The sequence below is a fragment of the Amia ocellicauda genome, chromosome 14 (genome assembly GCF_036373705.1).
Source record: "Amia ocellicauda isolate fAmiCal2 chromosome 14, fAmiCal2.hap1, whole genome shotgun sequence".
Taxonomy (NCBI): Eukaryota; Metazoa; Chordata; class Actinopteri; order Amiiformes; family Amiidae; genus Amia; species Amia ocellicauda.
The window spans coordinates 6726408-6738215 of NC_089863.1; the positions used below are offsets into that span (position 1 = coordinate 6726408).

The following is an 11808-nucleotide window of genomic DNA, read 5'->3' on the forward strand; positions in this document are numbered from 1 at the left end:
TAGAAACAGCAAAGTGGTTTGATGTCTGATTCAGTGCATCCCAGAGGTGTTCTTATGTGCTCAGGACTCTGATTGGGCCCCTGGAGGATTTGTAATGTGTAGTCTTTATATTCCTTTAGAAGACCACATATGCCATGATCATAATAATGTCTTCAGTCAAGCCCATGTCAGAGAACAATCTTTGAAGTTGAATTTCAAAAATACTACACACTAAACTCAATTTAAAACATTGTGGCTACACTAAACGCAACACCAGAATAGTGACAAAGAATCAAATAAAGTGATACAAGAGAGAAATGTATACATTGACACAAAATAGTGCAAGATATAGTGAACACAGTGAACCAGGAATGGAAAGCTAAATCTTAAACATATATTGTAGACATCAGTGACGCCTTTTCTAAGAGGAAAAACTCAAAATGAAGTTGGGATGTAATGGTCACGGCAGATACGGGTCATTTTGAAGACGTGGCTTTTTTTTAAGTGGTTGGTTTATAGATCTCACAACAAATATTTAATGGCAAAACGACATTTGTGTTGCGAAATAACCCTGTATTGACACAGTTTTGTGTGTAGATGCAGCTCTCAGCGGGGCTCTGCTTTCTGTCTGAACAGCAGCTTTCATTTGACTTCAAGCTTTTCTTGTAAAAAAAATACAAATTAAAACCCCAAAGCGTCGCTCGGTCCTAATGAGCGCCTCTCTCTCTCCCTCTCTCTCTCTCCCTCCCTCCCTCTCTCTCCCTCCCTCTCTCTCTCTCCCTCTCCCTCCCTCCCTCTCTCTCTCTCCCTCCCTCTCTCCCTCCCTCTCTCTCTCTCTCTCTCTCTCTCCCTCCCTCCCTCTCCCTCCCTCCCTCTCTCTCTCTCCCTCTCTCTCTCCCTCCCTCTCTCTCTCTCTCTCTCCCTCCCTCTCTCCCTCCCTCTCTCTCTCTCTCTCTCTCTCTCCCTCTCTCCCTCTCCCTCCCTCCCTCCTTCTCTCTCTCCCTCTCTCTCCCTCCCTCTCTCTCCCTCTCTCTCTCTCTCCCTCTCTCCCTCTCTCTCCCTCCCTCTCTCTCTCTCTCTCGCTCGCACTCCGGGCAACCTCAGCCCCGCCCACTCCGTCCCGGCCACCAATGGGACCCAGGTGTCCCGGTGATTGACAGGAGCTGCCGTATTTAGCGCACCTGTCCCGCTACCTGACAGTCCAGTAAACCGCGAGGTCGGGTGAGTACAACTTATATTTGCTTTAATCTAATTTTATACCACAATATAACATGTAATGAACCGTTCGTTTGATGTATGTATCTATGCATTATTCGTTGATATAATTAATTGTATTCCTTTGCTTGTTGATATTTTGTTTCCACAGTGAAATATGTTTCCTAAAAAGGTGATATGTTTTCCCATGTTATTATTTTGTTTAACAATATCTGCTTAACAACATATTTGATGTCCAGTGAGAAATAACCAGGTCACTCTTTGGAGAGGAGAATGAACAGTCTGCCTTCCTCTCTTATTCTTTTACTGAAATATATATATATATATATATATATATATATATATATATATATATATATATATATATATATATATATATATATATAATTTGTTTTTAATAATTGCTGTCTTGTTAAGAAAAGAGAAAGCTTTGGCAGTACCAATACACTGTCATGCCAATAAAACACATTGAATTGAGACAGTGTTGAGTTCTGTAGACCAGTCACTGTGTTTTTCAGGGCAACAGAGAGAGAAAGCGGCTGTGAGAGAGAGAGAGAGAGAGAGAGAGCGAGAGAGAGAGAGAGAGAGAGAGAGAGAGAGAGAGAGAGAGAGAGCGGCCCACTGTGCCCAGAGAGTGGTAGATACTGCGGCTGTGCTGTGCTGTATTAGTGTATTGAACGCTTCATCAATGAGCTGTATTACACACACATATTTTCTGAGAATAAAAGTGATCATACTGAAATGCACACAAAGAAGAAAGGACACCAATAATATCAATATTTAAATAGACACATCCATACCTCTCTACTGCACTGTCCCAGGTAGCCACGGTGTCTGTCTCTCATTAGCCTCATTAGGCCAGGAGATCTGCTAACGAAGCAGAGGGGCTCGCCACGTCGACACAGAGGAGACTGGTGGGGGGGGGGGGGGTACAGGAGCCAGATGTGTCTCGTAAAGAGGTGGGGATCCTCTCAATCAAAGAGGGAGGTGTGTGTGTGTGTGTGTGTGTCTGAGTTTGTACACACTATTGCACTGTATCAAGAACAAGTGGTCTAGGACTCTCTCACTCAAGGCTTACTCACACACTCTCACACTCTCCCTCACACACACACTCACTCCCTTACTCACGCTCTCACACACGCACACACACGCACACTGTATCGCTGCTGTTGTGAGCGTGTGTGCTGTTGTTGCAGGTGGAGGTGAAGATGATTCCTCAGATATTCCTGGTGGGGGCGCTGTGCTGCGTCACGCTGCTCCCAGGTGAGTCCGACCCTCCAGTCTCCCTCTCTCGTCTCACTGTTCCTTCCGACACCTTCAAACATCTGTATGTCAGGAGTCATCAGAAATCCAGATGTTCAGCCAATCAAACAATCAATAAGTGATAAACACTCTCTCCTCTCTCCTCGTCTTCTCTCCCTCTCTTCTCTGCACAGGCTTGCTGGAAGCCACTTCGCTGATGAAGTTAATTAAGCCAGAAGGTAACGAGGCCTCCTCTGTTAATTATGGTCCATATTTACTTTGATTGATGTATCATTGCCTGCATCTTCCCTTGTTCTCCGCCTCTAGAGAGACACCCAGTGTGTTTATGTCAGAGATGTGTTAAAGTGAGGGATAGAATATAGTATTTTATTCTTCCCTCCATCTCTCTCCTTCTGCCTCCTCCCTCTCTCCTCTCAGCGTCCGAGCCCCAGACGGCCAGCGCTGTGCAGATCAGCCGGTCCGAGGCCAGCGGGTTCCTCGCGGCCCCCTCGCGGCCCAAGCGCAACGCGGGCAAGTGGCACCGCAGCTCCCCAGACTTCCAGGCCTACTACAAATACTACAACAGCATCGGCCACACGGAGGGGGTGAGAGCGACTGCGGACGCCCACAGAGCACCGGGATAGGAGACTGGGGGGATGGAGGAGGGAGAGAGGAGACGGGAGAGGAGAGAGAGGGGTTGGGAGTGAAAGAGAGGGGAGGTGTGTGTATGTGTGATAATATAGATAGACACACAGGGGGGAAAGTCGCTGTTTTTCATTGGTTTTACTCCCCTGTCCCCATATCCATTGCTCTCCACCTCTCTGTCTCTTTCTCTTTCCCCCCCTCGCCTCTTTCTCTTTTGCCTCCTCTCACCCCTCTCTCCCACTCACACCTCTTTCTTTCTCTCCCACTGTTGCCTATTTCTTTCTCTCTCCCAATCTCCTTTCTTTCCCCCTCTAACCTCTTTCTTTCTCTTCCTTTCTCTTCCTTTCCCCCTCTCACCTATTTCTTTCCCTCTCACCTTTCTTTCTTTCCCCCTCTAACCTCTTCCTTCCCCCCTCACCTTTCTCTTCCTCTTTCTCTTCCTTTCCTCCCTCACCTTTCTTTCTCTTTCTCTTTCCCACTCTCACCTTTCTTTCTTTCACACTCACCTTTCTTTCATTCTGCCTCTCCTATCCTTTCCCCCTCTCACCTTTCCTTCTCTTTCCCCCTCACCTCTTTCTCTTCCTTTCCCCCCTCACCTTTCTTTCTCTTTCTCTTCCCCCTCACCTTTCTTTCTCTTTCACACTCACCTTTCTCTTTCATTCTGCCTCTCTCCTATCCTTTCTCTTTCTCTTTCCCCCTCTCCTCTCTCTATCTCTTCCCTCCCTCCCTCTCCATCTCCTCCCTCTCTCTCTCTCTCAGATCTACGAGATCGACCGCATCCGCATGCTGTACCAGCAGATGCGCCACCTGGAGCAGGTGCACGGCGCCGACGCCCCCTACTACCAGTACACCCTGGGCATGGCGCCCCCCAAGTGCGACCCCAGCAAGGACAAGGGCTGCCAGCCTGGCCCCGCCGCCGCCGCCCCCCAGCACCCCCCCGCCGCCCCCGGCCCCCCAGCAGCAGACCCTGATCCGCTACCTGTGCGACCCCCACGAGCATAGCTGCCAGCCCCACATCGTCTACATGCCCCTGGGCTCCTCCCCGTTCCCCTGCGACCCCCGCTTCGACCCCGCCTGCCGGCCCACCCGGCCCCCGCCGCCCCCGGAGACTGCCGCCCCCCCGACGCCACCCCCACCCCCGCCCCCACCCCCCAGGAAGTCCGGCCCACCTCCGCCACCGCCCCCCCACCCCTACAAAGCCATGGAGTACGACTGCGACCCCTACTGGGACCCCGACTGCCTCCGGGACCTTCCCCCCAGGCTCACCAAGGGCAAATCCCACCCCCCGCCGCCGCCACCTCCTCCACCCGTTCCCGAGGAGGAGGAAGAGGAGGAGGAGGAGGAAGAGACGGTGGAGCCCGTGCCCCCCGAGCCCCTCAAGAAAGGCAAGAAGCCCCCCGCTTACCCCTACTACGTCCACGGCCAGTACTACGGCTACGACCCCTACGACCCCTACAGCTACGTCTACCGCCAGCCCAACAACCAATGAGCCGCTGCGAGAGGAGCGGAGGGGCGGGGCTAGGAGACGACTTCTACCAATCTGGGCTGGGGCTCAGGGTGCAGCGGGAGCCCTGGTCCTGGAGAGACACAGTCCAGATTCATTGTCATGCCATCCCAGAACTCAGTTACTTAACGGACTCAATGCAGTGTCTTAATTAATCAAATTCACCTGATCCTTGACGGGTTGGTGCTCGCCTGGAACCAGGGAGGATGCTGGGGATTCAAGGACGGTGGCCCAGGAGGTCCATAAGGTTATTTTTGTCCATCAAAGAGAGACATTCACAAACTGTGCTTCATAGGATTGTTAACTCCTCCCAACCCCCCCCCCCCCAATACAAACCAACAACCACCTACACCCCCCCAATACTCTATCTACCTTTATGTCACCCTTCTGCACCCTAACCCTTGTAGTTTACCTACTCAGGAGAAACCATTAGCTGCCATAGAATACAGTTTGCTTCCCAAACACCATCGACTGAATATCTGGATCCATTTCATAGTGGATCAATCAATAAAGGATGGTCAATAAATAACTTGGGACAAATGCCATTAACTAATTAATCAATTAAACTGGCCAGCCTCTCCCTCTCTTCATGAACCAGAGCTGTGCCCCACAGAACTGGACTGGACTGGGCTGGGGGAAAGGAGTCCGAAAAACACTGCATGAACATCCCGCTCCACTCCCACACACACGCACACACACACACACACACAGGCTCTTCTCTCTAACCCGGCTCTGTGTTTATCGGTGTGTGTTGATAATATGAATTATAACTACAGTATTGACAAGGATGAATATGATGATGATGCTAAAAATAAACCCCCAAAACGAAATGACTGTGTTTGTGTTTCTGTTCAGTTTCTTACAATGCACTTGGGATAGTTATTTACACAAACTTTCTTCTGGTTCACCAGTCAATGAAATCAAATTCAGTGCAGCCACAATCTGTCAGGGTACACTGTCCTTCGGGAGCTACTTTTAATTATATATTTCTTTTTCTACAGAGCCCAGAGCCTTAGAGGGCACCTGTAGTGGTTCTGAACATTATTTTTATATAATATATTCTGTATATATTGTATTCTGTTCAGCACTGTTGGGAACCAATGCACTTAATTTGTACCAACATATTGAGCCTTTTAGCCCACATGGTACCAAAAATGACATCATGATGACAACAGGACGAAGACACTCATGTTCAGCAAGAGGAATCTTTATTCATGAATTCAATTAACATTTCAATACAAATTAAAATCATCCATTTTCAAAAACCGCTTCATCCTGTGCAGGGTTACAGTGAGAAGGAGAAGGAGTGTGAGACCGACCTTTAGGGACTCCATTGAAGGAAAAAAAGAAATATATATATATATATATATATATATATATATATATATATATATATATATTTCACTCTATTTATTATTTCTCCTTCTACTGTCTTTGTTCAGTTCCATTAGCATTCTTTATCACCATAATTATCAACATAGTTTTTTTTTAATATTATATTTTATATTATATTATTATTATTGTTAATGTGTATGTGTCAGCTTTGGCAAAACTAGTAATGTCATGCCAATAAAGGAAATTTTGAATTTTAATTTGAGGAGTGAAGAATCGGATGGTATAGATGCAGGAGGAAGGAGAGGAGAGAGAGAGAGAGACAGGGAGACAGAGAGACAGAGAGAGGAGAGAGACAGACAGAGAGAGGAGAGACAGGGAGACAGAGAGACAGAGAGAGGAGAGAGACAGACAGAGAGAGGAGAGACAGGGAGACAGAGAGTCAGAGAGAGGTGAGACATGGAAACAGAGAGAGGAGAGACGGAGACAGAGAGTAGAGACAGACACAGAGGAGAGACGGAGACAGAGCAGAGAGATGGAGAGACAGGGAGACAGAAAAAGGAGAGACGGAGACAGAAAGGAGAGACACAGAGACAGAGAGAGGAGAGACGGAGAAGGAGAGGAGAGACACCGAGACAGAGAGAGGAGAGGCAACATAGAGAGGAGAGACAGGGAGACAGAGAGAGGAGAGACAGGAGGACAGAGAGAGGAGAGACAGGAGGACAGAGAGACAGAGAGAGGAGAGACAGGGAGAAAGAGAGAGGAGAGACAGGGAGACAGAGAGAGATAGAAAGACAGCTCTGCAGAGAGGAGTGGACCAAAGAAAGAGCAGAAAAAACTGAAAAAAGCACCAAAACAAATGAGTGTGTGGAAAAGAAAAAGAAAAAAGAAACCGTGCCGTGTTTTATCCCTCTATAAACCCGGGGCCCCAGTGTGAGCTGGCAGCCCTGATCACAGGCCACTGCGAACCCAAAGACCCCCCGCCAGCCCAAGCTTAACGACCACAGACCCGCTGGAAACACAGCTCGTTAACCTCAGCATCGTTAAGAGCAAAGGAAACTCGTTTCGCCAGGAGGGCATTTTTCTTTCCCCCCTTTATAGCTACCGGTTGCCACGTCTCCATGTGCCAAGGGGGCCCGGCCTTGTAGTGAGACTGGGACACTGACACTGAACCCGTGCAGTTTCTTCCCAAAGAGCATGCTCTCTGATCCGCTGTCTTCTTCTCATCACCATCATCTTCATCATCATCAAATCAAACTGGCACAGGTCCCAGTGTATACGAGCTAAATCACCTCCCCCTCCCATCTCTCCCTTCCTGTCCTTCTCCCATCCCTCTCTCCTCTTCCTTGTCCCCCTCCCATCCTTCTCCAATCTCTCCCATCCTATCCTTCTCCCATCCCTCTCCTCTCCCTCTCCTCTTCCTTCTGTCCCTCCCATCCCTCTCTTCCTTGTCCCCCGACTTCCCGATACTCCTCTACGTAGGAATGATCTTCCCCCCAGACAAGGTCATCGCAAAACTAGTGACCCGAATTATATTTCGGTTTGTCTGGGGGAGCAAAATGGAGAGGCTGAAAAGAGTGCAGAAGGTGAAGGGTACCCTGGATGGAGGCAGGGGGGTCCCGGATGTTGTGCGGCTGATAAAGGCGCAGGGGATGGCCTATGTGGTCAAGAACATCCAGGCTGCTGGCAAGAAAGTGAGTTTTATGAACCGCTTTTATTTTGCCAGCAGCCTGAGACCATTCGGCCTCTGCGCCATGGATAACACCAGGCCGCACTCGTGGGATCCCCCGCCGTTCTACAGGGCGCTCCGAGCCTTTGCGCTCGAAGTAGGCCTCCATAAAGTCGTGCTGGCCTCCTGGGATTATAAGACCATCTGTAGCCAGATGAGATCTGCCCAGGAGACCAGCCGGATAGAAGATTTCCCTCCCGAAACCTGCCGGTTTATCTGGGCTAACGCTACGCACGTTTGCCTCACAAACACGCAGAAAGATGTCTCCTGGATGGCTGTGAGTCGGTGTCTCCCCACCCGAGTGTTCATACACAGAAGGGGCATAGCTCCTTATGACGCCTGCCCCTATAAGGGTTGCCTGGGGAAGGAGACGGAGGCTCACATCTTTAGTGAGTGCCCCTCCGCCTACAGGGTCTGGCTCCTGTTTTCTCCGTTCCTCCACAGGTTTGCCGTTCCTGCGCGGGCGACCGCCCAGCAGATCCTGTACGGTCCTGCCAGGGGACTATCATCATCCACCCTGAGGTGCTGGTGGCGTGTCGTCTGCGCAGTGAAGCAGGCACTGTGGGAGGGACGGAACATCTGTCTGTTCAACAAGCAGGAGCTGGACCCGATCGTCATCGCACGGAGGGGCATGGTGCTCGTAAGGGACTACGTCAATCTGGAGGTCCATCACAGGGGCAAGGAGGAAGCCTATAAGAACTGGCACATACAAGATCTGGGGGAGCTCAGGATCCCATGATGGGACCCACCTCCGGGGACGGTCAGTTCCCCCTGCTGGAGCCCGAGTCCAAGATCTTTTAATTATTTATGGATGATTGTTTTTAAAACGATTTTAAAAAGGAATCTTAATTGTTTTTAAAGATTTAGTTGTTTTTAAATCACTAATTGTTTAGGGGTTTTTTGGTTTAGTTTTGTTATATTCTTTTGTCAAATACATTGTCCGTCTTGGATTTAATTTTAAATGCATTGGACCTTTTTTGTTTGTTTTTTATTTTTACCTTTTTAATTGTTTCCTTATTTTGTCCAATGCATTTTCAGTTATTTTCAATGTATTTGACTTTTATGTTGGTGAGCAGTTTTGCTTTAATCACGTTTGTTTTGTTGTTTTGTGCACATGTTTATTTTAAGTTAATTATTTTGTTTTTCGTTAAAATCACAAAGATTTTAAAAATTTTAAGTGATTTTAAGAATTGATTTTAAAAGTTTTTAATCACAAGTATTAAAAATTTGAATTGTTTTTTTTTATGAAAATGTAAAATACTACACCTAATAAAACAGTACTTCCTTGTCCCCCTCCCATCCTTCTCCAATCTCTCCCATCATATCCTTCTCCCATCCCTCTCCTCTTCCTTCTCTCCCTTGCTATCGTTCTCCCATCCCTCTCCTCTTCCTTCTGTCCCTCCCATCCCTCTCTTCCTTGTCCCCCTCCTATCCTTCTCCAATCTCTCCCATCCTATCCTTCTCCCATCCCTCTCCTCTTCCTTCTCTCCCTTGCTATCGTTCTCCCATCCCTCTCCTCTTCCTTCTGTCCCTCCCATCCCTCTCTTCCTTGTCCCTCCCATCCTTCTCCAATATCTCCCTTATCCCACCCCCATCCCTCTCATCTTCCTTTCCATCCTTATCCCACCCCTTTCCTCTTCCTTCTCCCCCTCCCATCCCTCTCTCCTCTTCCTTCTCTCCCTTGCTATCGTTCTCCCATCCCTCTCCTCTTCCTTCTGTCCCTCCCATCCTTCTCCAATCTCTCCCTTCTCCCCAAATCCCTCTCCCCTCTTCTTCCCATCCTTCTCTTCTCTTCCTTCTGTCCCTATGCTTCTCCAATCTCTCCATTCTCCCCACCCCCCTCTTCCATCTCTCCCCTCCTCCCTTTCTTTTCCATTCCAGTGAAGGACCAGGCCTCGGTGTGCGAACTAGGCCGGATGGGCCTAGCAACCCCACCCAGCGGAGTGGGCCTCCTTCAACGGGGGAACACCGACTTTCCATCATCTGAATCAGGGAGCAGCCCCACCCACCTCTAGGGAAGGATAGGTGACCCGAGGAGGTGCTCTTAACAAGACTCTCCTCGGGCCACGAGTTTTCTGTTCTTTTTTGTTTCGTTTTTTGTTCTCTGCCCCTCCCTGACCTCCCAGAAGCAGAGGAGACCAACCAGTCCTGTGAAACTACTCCATCTGTACTTCACCCGCCCCCCTGGAGACCGCTAAGCGGCGATGGAGTTTCACACCCGTCACTGCCTCCGCGTCCATGTTCACCAGGGAAGGCGGAGGAGACCCGCGGATGTCGAGACTTCAGTTCAGCAGGGAGGTACAGCAGAAAGGTATGGGCTTTGCTCCTAAACACCTAAGCTGTCTGGTGAAGCTGCCGCATAAAGAAAAATACATCTTTGAGGTTAGCTTTGCTCATCACGATCTGCTGGAGGAGTGCTACAGCTTCTATAGAAGAGAGATATATGGAGTGCTGGCGGGTTTCATGATGATAATCCTGTCGGACATCCGTTACAGAATTGTAACTGTGCAGTTTTTCTGCGAGACGGTCGTACGCAAATAGGGTCGGGTCTCCCTTCTCACAGTCAAGTAATCCAGTCACGGACCCTGAGCCGGAACAGGAGGGGGAGGGCGGGAGAAGAGGAACAGGTTTATGCCTTGGCAGACGTGGGCCTCCTCTAGCCACCTCAGAGATGTTGCGGCGGTTAAGAAGATCAAGAGCTAGGGAGGGGGGAAAGGCACTCCTCCTCCTAACATGCCTGGTCTGGGGGTCCTTGGGCCCCCACCTCACGGCCGCACCTCATCTCCTCAGGAGCAGAGCCCAACCTGACGCGCTGGTCTCAGTGGTACAGACGTTGAGTGAAGCTTCCCATGTGCACCGGACTGGCTCTGTCTCTCTCTCTCTGCAGGTCTGTGAGGACGCCAAGGTGCCGGCACTTAGAGAACATCCACGCACTGTGAGGGCGCCGGTGAGGCGACCACGGCCTGCGGAGAGGAGCCAGTACACCAGTGACGGACGGTCCGGAGTGAAGCACCAGCACTGGGGAGCATAGGAAGAACACCTCCACCAGGACTGTGAGGGCCTCATCTGCAGGACTGATTTATTTAAGAATTTGTTTTTTTAACTTGAAAATGAAAGACGGATTTTTGTCTCTATTTTAAATGTTTTTAAATGCACAAGGATTTGATTTGGTTTTGTATGTTTATGATTTGTCTGATGTGTTGACCGTCTTAAATATTAGAAAAATAAATGTATCAGACTGTTTTGTGTTGGAAATATATTTTGTTTTCTTTTGTCTAATGCATTTACCGTTTTTAAAAACAACACATCAGATTGTTTTGTTTTGGTTCTATTGTTGTTATTTTGGCAGTTTGCCACCTTACACAAATTGTTTTGATATTTCATGCACTTTTGAATTCACTTGTTTGGTTTAAAACTTTTAAGGATTTTAAAAGTTTTAGAAATTATTTTAGAATCATATTTAAAAAAATATTATATATATATTTTTTTTATGTTTTATTCTTTGTAATGTAAAATACTTCACCCAATAAATAGTATTTTAAATGTCTAAATGTGTTTTTTGTTTTGTTGGAAACGTTTTAGTTTTGAGTTGTTTAATGCGTTCCCTGTCAATCACAATGTATCTGATTGTTTTGAAATTAACTGAAATTTCATTGACTTACATGCACTGATTGTTTTGAAAAGCACTGATTCACTTCTTTTTGTTCTTATTTTTCTTGAGCTTCACTGATGATTTTTAATTTGAATTTTCAGAAATGAATTTAAAAGATAAATGTAATCACCAGTATTAAAATTGTGTATGTTTTTTTATTCTGTAATGTACTTAAAACAGTGTTTAAATGTCTATAATGCACAGGGTTTTTTAATTTATTGGTTTAAAGAATTTACTTTTATGATTTGTCGGACTTGCTGACTGTTTTTAAAACCAAGGAAAGAAAAGCATTAGACTTTTTTGTTTTAGTGGCATGTTTTGGTTTTGATTTATCTAATGCATTTACCGTCAAGTTACAATATATCAGCGTGTTCTGCATTGTTTGTTTGCATATGAAATTATATTGTGTCAGTTAAAACGCACAAATGGTTTCGATTTTTGCACTGATTCCGATGTTCCCGTTTCTTTTCTTATTGAGATTCATTTGGATGGTTTTAAAAATGAATTTTA

General features: G+C 47.4%; 1 protein-coding gene across 1 annotated transcript; it reads left to right on the plus strand.

Moving 5' to 3' along the window:
- The first annotated feature begins 1060 nt into the window (after positions 1–1060).
- On the plus strand, positions 1061–5415 carry LOC136768481 (uncharacterized). Its single transcript, XM_066722713.1, is given in 6 exon segments — positions 1061–1200; positions 2391–2457; positions 2631–2675; positions 2875–3041; positions 3841–3980; positions 3982–5415. Coding segments are annotated over 5 exon segments (996 nt in total). The 5' UTR covers positions 1061–1200; positions 2391–2402; the 3' UTR covers positions 4571–5415.
- Positions 5416–11808: the final 6393 nt, after the last annotated feature.